This window comes from Bombus pascuorum, chromosome 9, assembly GCF_905332965.1.
Source record: "Bombus pascuorum chromosome 9, iyBomPasc1.1, whole genome shotgun sequence".
NCBI lineage: Eukaryota > Metazoa > Arthropoda > Insecta > Hymenoptera > Apidae > Bombus > Bombus pascuorum.
Window position 1 is genome coordinate 14,467,072 of NC_083496.1, and position 19,512 is coordinate 14,486,583.

General features: G+C 36.5%; 4 protein-coding genes and 1 long non-coding RNA gene across 9 annotated transcripts; 2 read left to right on the forward strand and 3 right to left on the reverse strand.

Moving 5' to 3' along the window:
* The first annotated feature begins 701 nt into the window (after nt 1-701).
* Nucleotides 702-10,080, forward strand: LOC132910297 (homeobox-like protein HDP1). The gene is made up of 3 exons (XM_060965871.1): nt 702-3,358; nt 4,722-4,826; nt 4,923-10,080. Exons 1-3 carry the CDS (start codon nt 2,341-2,343, stop codon nt 9,158-9,160), a joined length of 5,361 nt encoding a protein of 1,786 aa, XP_060821854.1. The 5' UTR covers nt 702-2,340; the 3' UTR covers nt 9,161-10,080.
* LOC132910318 (uncharacterized) lies at nt 10,055-10,487 on the reverse strand. Its single transcript, XR_009658726.1, has 2 exons — nt 10,328-10,487; nt 10,055-10,290 (listed from the first exon to the last, which is right to left on the reverse strand). It is a non-coding gene; the product is annotated as an uncharacterized LOC132910318 (long non-coding RNA).
* A 426-nt stretch (nt 10,488-10,913) lies between these two features.
* LOC132910314 (cdc42 homolog) lies at nt 10,914-13,182 on the reverse strand. 4 transcript variants are annotated; one of them, XM_060965915.1, is made up of 5 exons: nt 13,037-13,182; nt 12,266-12,467; nt 12,050-12,159; nt 11,767-11,964; nt 10,914-11,682 (listed from the first exon to the last, which is right to left on the reverse strand). In XM_060965915.1, exons 2-5 carry the CDS (start codon nt 12,441-12,443, stop codon nt 11,593-11,595), a joined length of 576 nt encoding a protein of 191 aa, XP_060821898.1. In that variant the 5' UTR covers nt 12,444-12,467; nt 13,037-13,182; the 3' UTR covers nt 10,914-11,592. The 4 variants fall into 4 exon arrangements, with proteins under 4 accessions (XP_060821898.1, XP_060821901.1, XP_060821900.1 ...); XM_060965918.1 differs by lacking the exon at nt 13,037-13,182 and adding an exon at nt 12,736-13,030; XM_060965917.1 differs by lacking the exon at nt 13,037-13,182 and adding an exon at nt 12,696-13,030.
* Nucleotides 13,183-13,753: 571 nt separating this feature from the next.
* On the forward strand, nt 13,754-14,655 carry LOC132910316 (peptidyl-prolyl cis-trans isomerase). The gene has a single exon (XM_060965920.1). The coding sequence runs from the start codon at nt 14,016-14,018 to the stop codon at nt 14,508-14,510; it is 495 nt and encodes a 164-aa protein (XP_060821903.1). The 5' UTR covers nt 13,754-14,015; the 3' UTR covers nt 14,511-14,655.
* On the reverse strand, nt 14,495-19,470 carry LOC132910306 (sodium/potassium/calcium exchanger 4-like). 2 transcript variants are annotated; one of them, XM_060965895.1, is made up of 9 exons: nt 19,057-19,470; nt 17,618-17,845; nt 17,292-17,479; nt 17,016-17,163; nt 16,712-16,813; nt 16,558-16,611; nt 16,253-16,462; nt 16,056-16,157; nt 14,495-15,560 (listed from the first exon to the last, which is right to left on the reverse strand). In XM_060965895.1, exons 1-9 carry the CDS (start codon nt 19,067-19,069, stop codon nt 15,226-15,228), a joined length of 1,380 nt encoding a protein of 459 aa, XP_060821878.1. In that variant the 5' UTR covers nt 19,070-19,470; the 3' UTR covers nt 14,495-15,225. The 2 variants fall into 2 exon arrangements, with proteins under 2 accessions (XP_060821878.1, XP_060821877.1); XM_060965894.1 differs by lacking the exon at nt 19,057-19,470 and adding an exon at nt 18,406-19,042.
* Nucleotides 19,471-19,512: the final 42 nt, after the last annotated feature.

The window sequence follows — 19,512 nt, forward strand, 5'->3', positions numbered from 1 at the left end:
TAGTTGTTAAAACTGTACTTCGTGTTAAACTTTTGATCGCTTTTAGTTTATTATATTCTTCTGTAAATATTATACTGTTTTTGTTATGGCACAGTAAACGATTGTTACAGAAAATAAAGAACGAAGCGGTCAAAGCATTTGACTGCGGAATCTCTGTGAATCTTTTTGTTCTAAGTTCGCGTGCTAGTTTTTTTAACATTTTTAACTACATGGCAATAAACGATCATCACTTAAAAATATTATAAAGTATCTTAGAAATATTTTGTTATAAAATATTCAAGTCCACACGAATGACTATAAAATTCGCGGAAATAATGTAAAGATACTCGGTAGAAATAAATAAAAAATAAGTAAATAAAAAAATAAAATAAGATAAACAATTAAGTAGTAATAAGATAAACAAAGAAGTAGTAAAATGGATAACGAAATAAATGAATGAATAAATATAAATAAATAAATAAAAATCGTAAGTTAAAGACAAAATTAATGGAACGAAAAAATTAAAACATCTTGCCCAGACCATTGCATAGTTATAATTAATGTAAGTTTGGGTTAAGATCGCTTTGTTACATATTACGTGTACCTAATGTTATCTCGTACGTTATGAAAAAGATGGGAAGCGAAGATTTGTTAATATCTATCAATAATAATATACTAAATCCTTATTTTCTATTGCAACCGATCCTTCGTTTACTGTTTGCTATTGCGCGGAACAAATTCAAACATATTATGACGCAATGCGCGGTTATCGTGCGCGTTAATGATCTACTCTAGGCAACGGTTGTGAGGTGGTGTCCTCTCGAGGTCGAAACGGTCCGATGACAGCTAGCATCGGCGTTCGTTTCGAACGAGTAGCTATGGTGTATACGATTCGAATTGTTGCGCTGCGCTGAGTTGTCGTTGCCGCGTCGTGAATATCAGAAGCTTTACCTCGTCTTCGATAGATAACCTTGATTGTATAAACGTTTCACCAATTTTGTATAGTAATATAATTTCACTTTAATACTTCATCAATAGGTAAACGAAGTAAAATGATCGTTAACCAGCCGTGAAATTCATTTGTTCGACTGTAATACCTCGGTTGTGTTGCATTGTTGAATATTAAATAGTACGTATGTACAAATATGCAAGTATGTGCGCGTATATACGGTGAAAGTACGAGTTACAACGAGAACTATGGCGGTGGTGCGTTGTATCGTTTAGAAGTGCGCCCACGTTCGCCGTCCGAGATCGATAAACGGTCGAGTGTTACCTGAAACGAGCATTCGCTTGCGCACAACGAATGGAATACTGAACGTTCGGAAAAGAAAACGGTGCCAATGACGAAAGCAACGACGCAACGCTAACGAGGATCGTGACGAAAACATCGACAGTGACGGCGACCGTACGGTTAACACGACCATCGTCGTCGTCGACGAGTGTCAATACCGGTGTCTTAGTGTAACATAATAATGAAATAATAATACTTATATATATATAATATAAATATATATATAACATAATAATGACCGGTGATAATGCTTGAACTAATCGTTCCCACGAACGAGTGAAATACCAAGGCATGAAAACTCGGAGCTGCACGCAGAAAGGTTTTTGCTGCTTGTCGCTGCTATGGAATAAAGGGGATATCGAATGATTCTAATCACACGCGCTCGTTCGCATGTTTGTTCATTCGTTTGTTCGCTTTTTCATTGCTACCAATTCAGCTTTTCCTATTACATAATTCGTAGTACGTCGAATAATTTTCGATTCATGGGACAAAACACCAGGAAAACGAATTTAAACGAATAGAGTGCATCGATTTCAATTTTACGAGTAATTTTCACTTCTCATTTTTCTTTTTATTTCCTTTCTGTTTACAATGTTGAATAAAATTCAATCAATATTCGCCTGTATCACAATTACAAATCGTGACGAGTCGATTATGTGCGATTGACCGACTGGTTTTGTTTATCGCTTAACGCGTCGTCGAATTAACAAATTTACAGAAAGGGAACAATAGTCGTGTCTAGAAAAATATGGCGTGGCTGCTCGATGATACTTAATTAATTAACAGGATCGGGTTATCAATCGTATCGGGTAATCGATTATGCATAGTATTATATCGAAATACATCAGGAGCCTGGAGCTGAAACTGGAATTGGAATTTAATTTGAGAAGACAAAAGTAGTACTGTTGCGTCCAGGACGCACAACATGGTAATTATTGATGGAAAAAGGAGAAATATAAAGTTGTAACGCACACCTGTGGACGACAGATAGAGAAAGGAATACTGCGCGGGCATAGACATTGAAAGGAGATATATAGTGAGCACAGAGGGGGAAGAAAGAAGCCCCAATAATGAAGGAGCACGGAAGCAAACTTCCGGCAGAGCAGCCTGCGAAGATTCTCAAGTCCTTGTTAAAAAAACCTGGTCAATCTAAAACAAGATCGCAGAAAAATCGGGTTGTAATCAACGAAAAATTGAACGAGTTTTTTGCAGCTGATTATATAATATTGATAAAAGAAGAATGTTGTGCCGATTATGAAGAAGACTGTGATTGTTGTTGCCAGGAACATGAGTTGATGCGTTTGGGAAACTGTAAAGAATGTCGAGCCGAGTTGAATCTCCATTTCGGTGTTTCGGATAACAATCGATACCATGATATAGAGAGAGATGGAGAAATGATACACGAAAACACGTTCAGAGAAGAAAATTGTACTCGCGAAGGATTCGAATGTGTCGAGTTACATGTAGAAGATGAAGATGATGAAGAATATGAAATAGAAGTGGAAGGAGATGAAGAAGAAATTGAAGAAGGAGAGGAAGAGGAAGAGGAGGAATTAATGGTAGAGGAGGCAATTAAAGATGATATAATAAGAAGGAAGGAGCATGTAGTACAAAAAGGAATCCAAGTGCCAAAGACCATAGCGGAAACGGAAGATAGAAGATCGAACATAGGGGAAGAAGTAGTGAGAGAAGTAAGAAACTCGGCAGATCTACGAGACAAAAGCAAAAGTCGCGAAAAAGTCAATGGAGCAAAGAATGTCGAGAGTTACAGACGAATTCTGACTGAATTTGTTTCGCCGCCATTGACGATCGCATCGTCTACGTTGTCTTCACCGTCACCACCTCCTCCGCCGCCACTACCACCGCCGCCGCCACCACCACCTCCACCACCACCACCACCGCCAGCACCATCGCAACCATTGATAGAAAGATCATCGCCACCGTTACTTGCAAGTCAAGATCATCAACAAGAAACATTAAGTCCACCCGAAGGTTACAAAGATGTTTATTCGAATGGAGAACTGTCTAACGTAGCAGAATGTTGCTTACGATCATCATTAAATTATCTTCACTGTCAACGAACGGCAGGTGAGTTCCATTCTAATGTGAGAGGTAATGGGAAAACAACGAGGAACGTCCATTTCTCGTGATATTCCATTTTATAACATATTTTCTCTTTTTTGTGAAACTGAGACTGTAAAAGTATCAAGTCGCAATGATTATAACGATCAAAATGTCTCCATAAGATAGCGTTAAAGATTTGATAGTTTGATTAATAACAGGGAATGTCCACATGTACTGAAACAAAATTTCCCTATCCGTTTTATGACATGTTGCATCATACACAACAAATACGTGAGAAAAAAGTGAGTATTTCCGAAATAGGTGTTTTCTTTTATTTTTAGTGATACTAGAAGTAGAAATTTCTTAATTTGTTTCATTATTAAATGTTCAAATTAAAATAAAATTGCAATTACTGTAAAATAATTAATATTTCATTAGTCATTCTTTTTTATGGTGTCTCAATAAGGTATAACTTCATTTTCTGAGTAATATGGTTAAACTTAATGAATATTCTTCTTTTTTTAATAGATTTGAATATTAAAGTTTAATTTTCTTAACAAAGCTATTTTGTGACATTCCTTGTTTTTTTTTTGCCATACTCGTTATGAATATATGTGTGTGTGTGTATATATAATATACGTATATAATATACATGTATATATATATATTATATATTAAGAACCGAACTTTCCTCTCTTACTTCCCAATAATAACCAACCAAGCTTGAATCAAAAGGAAGTATTAACATAAACCAACATAAATGAGCTAGGTATTATATTCTTGTACAATATTCACACGCGTTCTCACACCATTCCTCTTCATAATGTAAAATATATTGTAATGAATAATACATACCTCCTAACTCGAGTGAGGAATAACTTTCTTTACTTTTTCCTATATAGATTATTTTATTTCTGCGATAGATCCACTATGTGAAATTTCACAATTTCGTGTAATGCAAATTTTGTTCTTAACGTTTCTTATTTTTTTATTGAATGACAAAACCGTATCGAACAAATTCCATACATATAATAGCAAAGTTCTTTCCAATGAAAAGAGGAAAAGAGGAGGGAAAAAAGAAAGGAAAGAGGAGAAAATCGTTTACAGAACGAATACGTAAATAATAATTGCGCTCTTATTCGTGTTCGTGAACGTTGATTGTACGGGTTGTCAGCAGCCGCCGGAAGTACAGTGTACCGTGACTCCGGCATTTTCGTGCTATGCGGGGAAAAAAGAATGTGTACATTCTTAACTAAAACTACTCGTCGACGTACTATAAAATCTGTCACGTACTTGTTGATATTCGTGTCAATTGTACACTTGGCTACGTTCCGACGGTCATTGAACATCGAAGTAACCAATAAGATGGCGTGTCGTATTTTTACAGGTGCAGAGGTCGAAGGAGAATCCCGATGCAACCACGAGGTAATGGATAGTAATAACGGGCATGTACAGAAAACGGACGAGAATCTACCAAAAGCAGCTACTAGTGGTATATTTATACGTTTCTTAATTTTTCGATGCAAATATGCATTATAATTAACGTTTTCTGATGGCAAACATTCGCGAAAGCATTTTTCCTTTTTAGAATCTCGCCATCGGTATCTCGTGGAAACCATAACTATGACAACTGTCACCGAAAGACGTATTGTACGCGAAATTAGCGAGGAAGAAGATATCGACTTGCAACACGGAAAGAAAACCAGCCAAAAGAACGTTTCTGAAAAGAACGTTGCTTCCCATGACACAGAAATAGCAGTTAATCGGACGACGAATAATCATACTACAACCGATGAGAACGATTCGATCGAATGTATCGTACGTAATGAAGAAATTTGTTGTCGCAATGCTAACGATGATCATGATACGCAGTCAAATTTGCCTAACAAAATAAGCGATACGGAAGAACAGGACAACGAAAATCGACTTGCCGTAAACCAAACACCATCGGATATAAAAGAGCTCTCTCTTATATTTAAACTGGGTAGTTCTTCTTTAACGGGCAACAGTCTTAAACCAAATTCTGCGGTTAGGCAGTTATTTCCTAACCCGAGATTCGTTTCGCCGCCTCCGGCTCCTCTTGGTAAATTGATTTCTTCGGCGCATACTCTTGACGAGCCACAGGATAGCCCGACATTTCTCGTTACCACGGAGAACTTACGTTTTCTCGATGTCGCAAAGAGATCAAAAATTGGCGAAAATCATACCGGTTCTCTTAATAACGACTCAATGAATCCAATTAAGAGAACGATCGAGAGGAATACTCTTCGAAGAAGTCTTCTCGATAAATATCGCACGAGTTCTCGAAAGAAAGTTCTTCCTTCGAAAAACTTGTCGCTAGAGGAACGAATACGTCAACTTACTTGCGTGGACCAAGAGGAAGACGATGTTTGTGAAAATTCAACCAAGGGTGTTACAGATTCGTTCACAAGTACGGAAATCGATACCGAATTACCAATACACGATCCGTCATCGAGACACGATGCCGACATGTCGTCGATGGCAGCAGAGTTACCAACAACACTACACGTCGCTACAAAATTCACCGCATTCTCCGATGCAGCACTCACGACGACCATCACCACCAACACTGCCGCTACGATAACAAGTACGGCAATGGCAACGACGATACTTACGTCGTCGAGCTTGTCGTCAGCGATAACCACGACAATGGCGACCACAACTATGACCACAATGGCTACAGGCTCCAATTATTATAAGCAAACTCCTTCCACTACCAGTACTGCAACTGCCGATGGCATACATACTCAGTCGACGTATAAAAAATTGACCGATTTGTTTGTACACAAAAAAAGCATTCATTCTAACTTGCCAGATCTTGGTCTTGGAAGCAACGGAAAAAACAATAACGTCAAAGACGGTCAGCAATCGAAAAACTCCTTAAAATCGAATAATTCCGATGGCCGTAGACAATTCCTAGCTAGTTTGGCGCCATTGTCCTGTGTAACTGTTAATAATACGGATACTCAAGAAGATTATTATCGGTATAATTCTAGAATAATGGTGAACGAAAATCGTGCTTCGACCGTAGGCTACAACGCGTTTTCGCCTTACAGTTTGGAAGATATCGAAGCGGCGCTGTGTGAAGATGGTCGAAATTACGTAGGTCCACCTGACGTTACCAGAGGTACACCGACGAGTGTCAACAACAGACCCGATATAGGAGATAGTACAACCGATGAATTGCTAGCATTTGTAGAACAAGACAAATTCAGAACCGAAAGAATAAAGCGACGTTACAACGAAGTCGAAAATCAATATCAGCCGGCAATGAATGTCACTAATACTAACAATAGTTACAACGTTGAGGATAAAATTGATAGAATCGTCGATGGAAAGAACGAGGGTAATGATAATCGACACCAACTTTGTTTTCCATCCAATGAGAATGTCAATCATGAACGTGGTGGTGGTGTTGGTGGTAATGGTGGTAGTGATGGTAGTGCTGGTGGTAATAGTGGTAGCAGCGGTGGTGGTGGTGGTGGTAGTGGTGGTGGTGGTGGTGGCGGTAGCAGTAGTGAGATAGAACGCATAGTTAGTCGCTGTTACAATAACAACAATAATAACAGCAACAACAACAGCAGCAACGGCAATAATGACGGTGGAAATAAAGACATTGGTAATATTGACAACGACGATGACGAATTAAATGATTACGGATTTAATCGTAGACCATCTGTAACCGGTATTAAACGACAACAGCAAGATAACATGGATGAAAATGTTTCGTTTCATCAACGGACGGTTCTGGAAAATGATAACACAAATCTTCTCAAAACGAATTTTCATCCCTCGTTACCGACGTATTACGAAAACAATTGCGTTAAAGTCGATAGTCGAATTGCGTTGTATGATGAAATGATCGACGTTTCTACACCGAACTCGTTCGTTAGTACTTTGATTGCCGACGAACAAGACGCGAACACGATTAACAGAATAAATACGATGCAGAAGCAAATTGACGATATCTATCAGACTATTGTAGAGAATACCAACGTGACTGGCCAAAATTCGTTAGAACGTGAGCCCTACACGGACGACCTGTTCACGCGACAACATTCTCGATTACCGGCAAACGATAGTACTTTTCGTTTTTACCAAGATCCAAGGAGCAACGATCAACAGTATTTTCAAGAACAATTAAATGTTGCGAATATGCACAGTACGCGAGGTATCGCAATCGGAGCCGAACAGACTGATATAAACCACACTGCTCCCGTTGGTATTGGTAGAAGTTGTACGAGCGGCGGTCCTTCCATAAAAACTCGACGAAGGGAACCTATTGCAACGACTCCTACCAATTACCGATGTAACATAGTGCCTAACACCGTATATGCCGGACTTCCTGCCAATGGCAAGTGTTACCGTACCATGTATTTCGTTCCGTACAACGGATTATCCGATCCAACTTACCAGAATATCCAACGAATCTTGCCATCGCATCCTTCTCCTAGTTACGCGAATCACATCGAGAGGTATCCGTATCCTCGAACTAATAAGAACGATCATCGATTGCAAACGCAAATACAAACGCAACCACAACCGCAACCACCGCCAGCGCCACAACAATTTAGATATTTCCATTTAGGGAATCGTTCGGTATCGCCGATATCAAATCTTACTCAAAACCTTGATCAAGCTTCGCCACTTTCCTCCGGTTCGGTCAGTCATCCTATACCTCCTGGTTCCTCTCCTCTTTTTGATTCTCGGTTCACATCAATCGCGTCCAATAATCCAATCGCGTTACAGCCTACCCAACAAACCTTGCACCTTCATTTGCATCATCATCAGCAACCAGATGACTTTCGAATTTCCGGCGTCACTTTTGCCTCGGTTCCTCATACTGCGAATCATTCATTACAAATTCATCATCACGCACAACATCAGCATCATCCCTATCATCGACACAATCATCAACCTACTTTTTATTGTTTACCATCCACTATATCCGCCTCATCCGCAGCATCTTCCTCCTCGTCCTCTTATACCGTAATAGCGCCATCGAGATGCGCTACGTTCAATGGTAGCGGAATAGCAACCACCGAAGGATCTTATCGATTCTACCAATTGCATTTGGGACATACAGTTCTCACACCTTCGTCCGATCTTCAATCGGCTCAAACAATTTTGTCCTCATCCGCTTCTATCTCGATACCTTCTAATTCTACCTCGTTCTCTCCTTCATTGTCACAACCGTCTTCGTGCTCGTCATCCTCTTCTCTACCAACTGTTACACCCGTAACACCTCTACAGACCTCGAATTTTACTCTTCCGAATCACATTTCCGATACTCTAAATTGCAGCAGTGCCAACTTCGACGCCGTATGTCGCGCAGGAACCATTCAGTCCATTTCTAACAATGTTGTAACTTCAACACCGTCCACACTTACCGTTTTCTCATCCTCGACTTCCTGCGCCTTGTCCTCCTCGTTGTTGTCGTCGTCGTCGTCTTCATCGTCCCCGGCATCGGCCTCGTCTTCTGCTTCGTCCTCCTCTTCCTCCTCCTCCTCCTCTTCATCTTGTTCCTTCTCTTCCTCTTCATCCTCCTCTTCGTCGTCTTGTTCTTCGTCATCTTCCTTACAAATCCCTTGTTCGCCTTCAAAATTACACCAACAGCAGATAATTGGCAACTACACAACAATGGAACGCGGAGTTCCCGAAGGAGCAGCCAGCGCACCATCACACGACGTTACGCAATCTGGAATTCTACTTACAACAAATTCTTATGTTGCGCATAATTCAAATGGTGTCCAGGCTCTACCAACACATGCGCAAAATTCAATATACTATGCCATGAATGTTTAAATCTATCTACTGTGAAAAGTCTGCACGTGTCTGAATATTCTACACGCACACGCAGCAGCAGGACATAAACCAATCGTTATATTTAATACACAGCCACATCTTTGTGAATATTTTCGCGAGATTTTCCCAAAATGATGAACGAATTTTCAAATTCGTGTTTGAAATACGCGTTTCAATACCAAAACATAGGTGTTCATCTCCCTTGAATAATTTTTGATCGACTTATTATGCATCTATTATCAAAAATATTCACGTAGGACGATAAGGTACACAAGTGAAGACGAACTGCCCTTTCTCGCCACATTTGCAACTGAATCGAAATCGAATCTAATGCGACCTATAGCAGGAACAAGAAACAAAAAGATCAACTCAGGGCCTCTGTAATTCCGAAAGATAAATTATGTTTTATCGCTTCTCACGAGGCAAAATTGTACGTACGTTGTAATCGATTCTAGTCACGGCGAAATACTTACAGGGATATCGATAAACAGAAACCAAAGGGAAGGACGTTTACGGCGTCTATGATGTATACTACATGTAAGTATAGCTGACGCTAATTATTTTCAACAAATTGAATTCAATTTTTGCGGTGGAATTGATAAATTAATTAGAGATTTTACAATAAAGAAGAAAAGGTGCGAAACATGCAAGTAGAAACGCCACGGCTAGTAAACTTGAGCTAACTTGATATTTAACGTGTTACGTTGTTTCATCATTATTTCTTTTAAATACATATCGGTATTTTAGACTGATAAAAATAACAACATAACAGTAAAAACGACGATGAAATTCATAAGTGATCGAATGCATTTGACTTTCTATTGTTAAACATCGGTTTTCATAAATTACGTTCGTACCGTATTCGTTACTCCGTTTCTTTCGACCTAGTGTTCAGATCCGTTTTATATTTGCGAAAGAAAGACTAATCCACGAGAAGAATTTATCACTGTCAAAAGTGATACAACGAAAATAACTTTGAAATCATAGATTACACTTTACTAGTAGAGATTTCTGTACTTCGTATTGTTTGTACCATAATAAAAAATAATAGTGTTCAAAAAAATGACCAAAAGTAAGTAATAATCATATAAACACGTTCTGCGTAAAATATTACTTTGTTCTCCTTCTTTCTTTTTCTGAAACTCAAGCCAACCATAAGTACGTTACACGACTACACATAGCAGGCATGCCGCACCTTTTGTGATACCCTTTTCGTGAGCGTAATGCATTGATTTTTTAAATGGCAAACGGTAATAGAAACAAAGAAATGCATTTTATTTCATAAAACGTATGATAAACCTTTTGTCGACAACAAATGTTAGTGTGCGTATATCAAAATACACGTATGATGACAGCATAACGCAGTCAACATCATAGCGACCTAATAGAGATTAAGTAATCATGATAGAATAGAAAATAAGATAACATTCGAATTCGAATGTAATCAATTTTAACCCAAAGTTAGATACCAAACTTTTATGGTAAATGGCCAAGCTTAGAAACAGGTTTTACATGTAATATAGTTTACTTAATTATTCTTACTTACTACTTAATTATTCCATGATATATCATCGTGAAAAAATGTATGTAAATAAAGCTTTAACCACAGGTCAAAGGTTTTATCATTTTGAAAGTATCGAAAACTGAGATAAAAGGAGGCACCCCGGCACTATTGTTAAGAAAAAATAGTTAAATCATTAAAGAACGTAAAAATGACGTAAAGGTAAACAAAAAACTATAAAAGATGTACTCGTATGTTTCAATCATAATCTTTTTTTAAACTGATTTATTAAAAAATTCACACTACTAAGTTATCAATAAAAACGTCTTACATATTAAATAGAAGAATGTTTTACAAGTATTTTTTATACGAAATTCGTGTAGATGTTCACAGTTGTCAATAATTACATTGTTCCTTCCACGCGATTGCCAAGAAGCATCGATGTTCGCTCGCTGCTTCGAATTGGTTGAAGCAAAAACCAACCGTAGATTATCTTTTTTCGATGAACCAGTCGACGAAAGGATAAATATTGGTATGGGTGTGTCTGCTTCTCTGTGTGTGTGTGTGTGTCTGTGCACGCGCGCTCAGTGTATATGTATGCATGAATGCATATATATATATATATATATACATATATATATGTGTGTGTGTATATATATACACATACACGTGCACATGTACGCACATAATATACATGTATATGTGTGGATATTTCTTATACATAAAATGCTTGTTTTCACCTTTTCTGGATCGAATTATTTCTTCGAATCGAGCGTACGTCGAATGGTTGAAAACGAAAGATAGATCGCACAGATAGTCAGACGAACTATCATTAGTCGAAAGTATTCTCGTATGCACTGTATGACAAATTCATACAGCAGTCATCATCCGAACAGTGCTAATAGGTTTTAAAAACGATGTTAGTTGCTCTCTACAAAACGATACATCGTCTTCTTCTAACTGGTTCTGGAGGCTCTAACGCTGCTAAAATAGCTTCGTCGAACACGTTTTTCAAACCTTTCTAAACATTCGAGGAAATGATATGTTAGGAATCGAGAACACGTCATAAACTATAAGAGTAAATATACTATAACCAAAATCATACCTGTGTAAGAGCACTGCATTCCACATACTTTACTGCTTTGAGTTCTTTGGCAAGTTTCTCACCTTGTTCCGCAGATATAGGCTTTTGTTTATTTTTTGCAAGTTTTTCTATAGTCGCTGCATCGTCTCGTAAATCGATCTGAGTACCCACCAGTAAGAATGGAGTCTTTTGACAATGATGAGTAATTTCTGGAACCCACTGATACAAGAATTCTAACTAAGCTGGGAAATCGCTTTTCTAAATGCAATTAACAATACTATAAATATGAAATCCACATATATACCTTTTCTTTAACGTTTTCAAATGACGATGGTGACACAACCGAAAAACAAACAAGAAACACATCAGTTTGAGGATAACTTAAGGGACGTAGCCGGTCATAATCCTCCTGACCTTTAAATCAAAGATTAAGAATCGATAAATTATCTCACATATAGTTAACAAAACAGATGAAAGAAAAACAAATATATTTTAATATATAGAGCAAACTAATAATTACCTGCTGTATCGAACAATCCTAAGGTATATGGTTCACCGCCAATCATAACAGTCACAGCATAATTATCAAACACTGTTGGGACATATTCGGATGGAAACTTATTCGTGGTGTATGAAATCAACAGACAAGTTTTACCTACTGCACCATCCCCAACTACAACGCATTTAATTGTCTGCATTTTTCTTCTTTGCCTGGAATATCTCTATGTACAAAAGAAACGTGTAAACGTTATTAGTGGTAGTGTATACGTTTATATATACCGAGTTCTCTTACACGAGGTTATCGTCGAAAGTAACATAAAGTTTCGTCTCGTTCAGTTTTGCAATGTCTGGTCTAGTCCAGTCCTACTCAATTCCGTCGATTTTCGTCACGTTTCATTACATCCCGTCACGTCCAATTATGTCCCCTAACGTTCTATTGTATACTTTACTAGGTAAAAGGAAATATATGTTGAACGTTCCAAACGTTACTTCAAAGATATTAGTTTCCGTCAAGCGAATAGAAAGAAATATTATGCAGAAATGACGGAAGGGTACACGTTTGCCAATTCTCAACAAGTCGATCCAATTATACGTAGATATTGTATGAAATAATTGTTTTTTCAGATCGCCATTTTTGGTATTTTGTCAAATCTATCGACTTCTACTTTAAAAAATTATCATTCGAATATATGCTCAAATATATGCAGTGACATTTTTCACTATTTAACCCATAGCAAAATGCAAATCGCATTAAGAAAAGAAATACACAAAATTTAACCGAAACACTCACGAGTAACTGGGCGTCGACAACACACTTTACTGTCACAAATTTTTCGAACGAATATAGAAAGCCAACGATACAGTAATTCAAGAATACAGTATGCAACCGCCATCTATAGCAACGTTTTACCCGTCTATAACACCCTTGTCTGCTTTCGCAGTATGATTTGTTATAATAATGAATTAGTAGTATCGAACAAGTTATTAGAGAAAATTGTAATGCCAAAAATTGTTTCACACATTGATAACAGATTGTTTTATCGAAATTATAACGAATATAAAGGATGTGCATTTATATTTATCAAGTATACAATAGTATGCATAGAAAACGAATGATCTCAATTACGATCATATACAATATATGTATATATATTATTCGTAATATCAGATAATATCTATTGAAACGTAAAACAATTTAAATAAGAAAATATGTAAAACAATTAGCCTGCAAACCTCCGGGGGGCAGCGAAGTTTTTACATACATAAGTTATCCTTTTATTATTGGAATAAAAAATATTTATCCTCTCCAAAATTCTTGATAACTAATTGATGAATGTTTTGAATATACATGTTTAAGGCACGTTCTAGATTTAAATTTTAAATTAGGTCTTGGGGGTTCGTGACAATAAAAAATTATATATTTAAAGGAGATCTGAGGTAAGCAAAAGATTAAGAACCGCTGATGTATAGAATATACCTACATATCATAAATATAAGTGATTCATGTTTAGGCTGATCACATCTGGTACAGTGTGACAATGAAGATGTCGTGTCGATCACACTTTAATCATATATATTTCTAAGCGAAAGAAACTAACCTAGTTATTTTTGCTAAACGATTTTGTTTGGTTCAGTTATTTCTGAAATAAATTAAGGTAGCATAAGTTGAATTACAAAATAACGTATACTTAATTATTGTTGCTCGTTATATGTCACCTGCTGAGAAAGAGGTGTTGTGAAAAAGGAAAGTACGCTTTGCAAATATCATTATGGTTTTGCCTCGAGTATATTTTGATATAGCCGCTGATGATAAACCATTGGGTCGTATTGTGATGGAATTACGAACAGATGTAGTTCCAAAGACAGCAGAAAATTTTCGCGCTCTTTGTACAGGAGAAAAAGGTTTCGGATATAAAGGAAGTACCTTTCATCGAGTAATTCCCAAATTTATGTGCCAAGGTGGTGATTTCACTAATCACAATGGTACAGGAGGAAAATCTATTTATGGGGAAAAATTTGAAGATGAAAATTTTGAATTGAAACACACTGGACCTGGCATATTGTCTATGGCAAATTCTGGGTCTAACACCAACGGTTCACAATTTTTTCTAACTACTATAAAGACTGCTTGGTTGGATAATAAGCATGTAGTTTTTGGTTCTGTAGTTGATGGTATGGGTGTAGTAAAAAAAATTGAGGGTTATGGCTCTCAAAGTGGGAAAACACACCAGAAGATTGTAATTACCAATTGCGGTCAACTTTAAAGCATTGTATTTTGCACCTTTATAATATGTCATACATATGTATTTTCTTTTTCTTGATAGGCAAATTCTTGTAAAATGAATAATGTAGTGCAAATATATACAAACAACAAATGAAATAATGCGTCTGTTTGGATGACATAAATAACTGTGTTTTTTTTTCTCTCTCTGACATATTCGTACAGCTATACATTTCCATCGAAACTTACTTTGTAATGAGATACATTATACGTTACATATATCAGAGGACTATAAAAATTTCTGTAATTTTCTTTCATATCTTGGCTAAACTACAAGTACAGTACATCAGAAATTTATTTGAAAAACACTTATGCTAAATATAAATGATTTGTAAATCTTTGAAATAGCTATATAAATATCATATATACATACATACATTAGGCATTCATATATTACACTCATTAAATTTATACGTTTACAAATTCATAAGTACATATGCATCACAAAATAATTCAGTAGAATGCGCACAGACATTCAGGAAAATATAATGGACTACTTAAAAGTTGAATTATTTGCGACAAGCACGATACATTCATTGTGAAACCAATGTTCAATTGATGTTCCAACGATTCATGGCGCGTATCAAAATATCGAAAGGATATAGAAGGAGAGTCTGATTCGAAGTTCCGAATCCTTTTGCAAAACTTGGCAAGTAAAGATAGGTTGTCAGTGGATTAACAAACATATGTATAAAATATCAGTGAACACATATTGGTAAATTAACCACAAAGAAGATATTGAGTTCGAGGACGGAAGCAAATACCAAGAAAATTACGTACATAATGAGGCAAACTATTCCAATGGATCGAGTCAATTTAAATTTGCCAATTAGAAGAGACAAATAAAGTACGGTGAGAGTAGAAAATAACGATATGGAATTATAAACCAGACCTTGTGAATTAATCGTTACATAATGATCACCAGGTGTTTTCGGAAAAAGTGTTGCTTTCAGGAACCATGGTAATCCGAGACAAAGTAACACGTCGAATACGTTTGAACCGATCGAATTACTTATGCCCATGGCTCCGTGTCCTAAAATCATATTTTGAATCAGTAATATCAAATAAGAAAGAAAGATTAGGAAAAAACAGAGGAAAAAAATCATGAAATATCGGTACTTTATGAATGCTAGTCATGAAGAAAAAGTAAAGATATTTATAATACGGTAAATACATAATGAAACGACGTGGTTTGTAACTGATTATAAAGCGATTCTAAGATGGGGCAAATTTGATAATAATACCGTGATAATATCACGCGGTGCGTTATCGTAACCTAACCGTCTCACGATAACATAGTTATCGTGATATTTCACATTATCGTTATCGTGACCGCTATTCGCTAGCTACATATATATTATTTCTTGATCGATGTACCGATTACCACAAGAAAATCACTCCAAAGGTTAATCAGTTACTTTAGAGGTGCGTTTAAATGAAAATTCTGCGAATCAACCTGCGTTTTAGCAGGTTGATTCTTCCATTAGCAAGGTATCAATGAGTGAAAGCGTAAAATGAGAAAAATTACCTTGATTCGCAACGATAACACTAGAAACAGCCTCCGGTACACTCATTCCTGCCGCAAGAAACGTCAATCCCATTATGGAATCAGGAATCCTAAATGTATCACCTGAAATAAGGATTATTTTAAATCGATATTGAGAATAAAACGAGTGCATTTAGATATTTGGGAACGATAACAACAATTATTGCAAAGATACATACCAATTACAGTGATGACCCATCCAACTATGTACGAAGTAGTTGCTATCCATATTATACACATGATAAAAGTAAGGGGGTACCAAGATTTCAATGTATTTCTTCTACAGTCAGGAATCGTAATGAGGAGCACAAAATTTATAGGCCAAGTAATCAGCCACCAAATCCGTTCGCACGTCGAATTTGGCCAATTCTTCATATTCACGATATCAACTAAAATAATATATGTATATATAAACATCGATAGATATTTATTTTCCTTCTCAAAGGATTCTTGTACATATTTTCATGCAATCTATGTTACTTACGCGATTCATCTTCACCGCTCGATTCCAACAAATTAATATCCGTGCTTTTAAGGTCTGACAGAACAAACGGATGACGTGTGTTTTTAAATGAAACTCAACGACGTATAATTCAGAGAATTGAATTGAATAAAAAATTAAGCGATATAAACAATACCATTAGAAAGTAGGGGAGTTGATTCGGAAATATTCTTGTACTTCTTTCTTGTATTTGTTAAAGATTGAATAAACTGATGTATACTCCGATCGAAACACATTGCTAGAACGATAAACATTTCCGTTTTATTTGATTAGAGATACAAACAGTCTGTGGAAATTATAAAGTAGCAATGAAGATTCGTAAATATGGAAGGAAATATTTATTTACTTTCTCCACTTAAAATTAAAAGGTTTTATCACTTATGGATAGAAAGAATCAAGTAACGATGGGGAATTACCTGAATAGTATTTCATAAACTTACCTAAAATGTACAAAACATACAAGAGAACGAGAATCAATGCCTCGTACCATTCGATACGACCGTCTCGTAAAGTTAAAATAAGTAAGAGAACTGTGATTGCGTACGCGATAGTATCTCGCGTGACAGGCCACCCTTCCAGATTCAATACCTGAACAAAGATTTGCTTTATTCGTGTTTCTTTCTTGTTTTCCTTTTTCATATACTTGATTTTATTTTCGATTTATACATAATCGATAGTGTGTTCCGTTTATGTAAGATACAAGGAAAAGATCTCACCTGATTTGCAAATAAACCACAACAAGCAGGCACAGCTAATATATTGAAAACAGCAGAACCAACAATCGTGCCGACGCCCAAATCTCCTTCCGTGACGAAAGTACCTACAATATTGATAAACAGCTCTGGGCTAGAGCTAGCTGCTGCCATAATTGTTGCTCCTGCGACATCTTCTGTTACGTTAATCTCTGAAAATCAAATCCATGTAATAATTCCAACGTTTTAACTGTATCAGCTATATGAAAAATTTTCTTAGATCTTGACGATATTGTTTCTTGAAATAAATATAAAGTGGAAATGAATTAAAGCGGCTATACTGAACTTACTATGGCAAATTTTTTTAATCGACGGCACAAAAAAATCATCACAAACAATAGCGAGTAATAGAAACATGTAAATCGCTATCACGAAATGTATAGCTATAAGACCCGATTGTCTTTGCTGTCGAGTAAGGCCATCCGATGGAAACTCTTCTATCGCTGGAGGAGTGCAGTTTGCCTCATTTTCTCCAGCTCCGATAGTGCTTGGTCCAATTTGCAATAACTTGCGAAGTCCTTAAAGAGATAGAGTATGTATGTAGTCTTAATGATATATAATAGTAACTATATGCGTAAATTCCAATGATAACGAAGGAACTATGTTATGTTATAAATGGAAAGTAAGGAGAACAAGCGTAGAGGTGAAAGGTGAAAGTTTTATATGTATATATAAAATATATTATATATAGATCGTATTGATAATGCGAACATATTACGTAATGAGTCATTCTGAATTTTAGTATCTCGATATCTCCACCATCTTTTTCGTTCAACGTAGCGGCATGCATCCGTGTATACGCATTCGTTAGTCGTCGAATGCCTCATCATAATTGCCCTTTATTACTTATCGCTTGTTATTAGTTGTTCCTTTACTCTTTCAGAGAACGTAACTAATCGTGTATGTCGCAATAAGTGACAAATGTATGTTTAAAAATGTCATAAGACATGGACTTTTGTTTACTTATGACAATAATATGATACAATATGAATTACTTGATATGTATAAGGCACATATAACATAAGAGAAAGGAAGAGGAAGAATTGTAAATACGGAGAATTCAGAAAACGAGACTTACGCGTATCCGTAGGGTTATTCGCACTTGCTGCATTGTTTGGAAGAAATATTGCTAACGTATTAACGAAGATCAAATATATCGTTGGAACGACAATCATACAAAATATTTTGTAACCTATCATTTGTCTATGTTTCCGCGGCATTTCGTAGTCGCTGTTTCAATTAATCAGCGACAAGTTTCAGTGATCGAGTTAACGGTGCGACTTGCCGTTCCGTATGATACTAATTTCGATTCGCCAAGTCGAGCAGACCGCATCGATGTTTTTCATTTACGAGCATTATCGGTTTTAACTTTACACAGATAAGATACTATACAAAGCGAATAAAGACATCCCTTTACTGATAATCCAACAACAGGAGTATTCCTGCTACTAGAGCATTTTAATTATCAATTACATATCTATCGACAGCAGGTGAATGCTCTGTAATGTGTACACCATAAACTTATATGTATATGGTTATGTTTACTGATATTTATCCTTATATATGTGATTATCTATTGTAAGACATTATATTCATATTTACGTGTGTACAGTGTACAAATGTATATACGCGTTTCAATTTTGAAACATCATCACAGTTAGAGATTTAAAAGAAGGGGCATGAATCAATTTGTTTCTTCGTTCATTTTCATTTTTCTAGTTCTACTTACTTGTCCGTTGCATTTTTTCGAATGGAACCGTACACCTTGAATCGTAGTTACAGTAGATTGACAGTTAACTTATTTACAATTGACAGTGCTAATTGTTTTCTTTGCGCGCATCATACAGAGAGAACGACATTACGTTTTTACTGCTGCAAGTTGCTTCTACTGTAGCCCATCGTATCGTATCCCGTCACACTGTTTACTGTCTTTAAAAGCTTTTCTATCAATCCGTTTGTTAGTTAGTTTATTTCCCAGAATATCGTAATGCTGCTTTTAAAATAATCGATGGGAAAAGAATGGACGCGCGCGAGTGTGTGTATGCGACGTATGCGACTGGAGGAATAAATTTGAAGGGAATAAGTAATGCAAAATGCTTGATTGTGTCGGAATAGAATATATACGGTACGACGTTCAATTTTCAAGGAAGCCATAACGACGATTAGTGCGATGACGATTTCGCAT

Excerpts from the sequence above, each read along its gene's own strand:
- LOC132910316 (XM_060965920.1), top strand. The coding sequence starts at position 14,016 with ATGGTTTTGCCTCGAGTATATTTTGATATAGCCGCTGATGATAAACCA.
- LOC132910314 (XM_060965915.1), bottom strand. The coding sequence starts at position 12,443 with ATGCAGACAATTAAATGCGTTGTAGTTGGGGATGGTGCAGTAGGTAAA. Across the intron at positions 12,160-12,265 it reads AGGATTGTTCGATACAGCAG|GTCAGGAGGATTATGACCGG; the intron begins GTAATTATTAGT and ends TTTGATTTAAAG. Across the intron at positions 11,965-12,049 it reads TTGAAAACGTTAAAGAAAAG|TGGGTTCCAGAAATTACTCA; the intron begins GTATATATGTGG and ends TTCTTGTATCAG.
- LOC132910306 (XM_060965894.1), bottom strand. The coding sequence starts at position 18,547 with ATGCCGCGGAAACATAGACAAATGATAGGTTACAAAATATTTTGTATG. Across the intron at positions 17,164-17,291 it reads GTGGTTTATTTGCAAATCAG|GTATTGAATCTGGAAGGGTG; the intron begins GTGAGATCTTTT and ends ATCTTTGTTCAG. Across the intron at positions 16,612-16,711 it reads AACTCCCCTACTTTCTAATG|ACCTTAAAAGCACGGATATT; the intron begins GTATTGTTTATA and ends TTGTTCTGTCAG.
- LOC132910297 (XM_060965871.1), top strand. The coding sequence starts at position 2,341 with ATGAAGGAGCACGGAAGCAAACTTCCGGCAGAGCAGCCTGCGAAGATT. Across the intron at positions 3,359-4,721 it reads TCACTGTCAACGAACGGCAG|GTGCAGAGGTCGAAGGAGAA; the intron begins GTGAGTTCCATT and ends GTATTTTTACAG. Across the intron at positions 4,827-4,922 it reads ACCAAAAGCAGCTACTAGTG|AATCTCGCCATCGGTATCTC; the intron begins GTATATTTATAC and ends TTTCCTTTTTAG.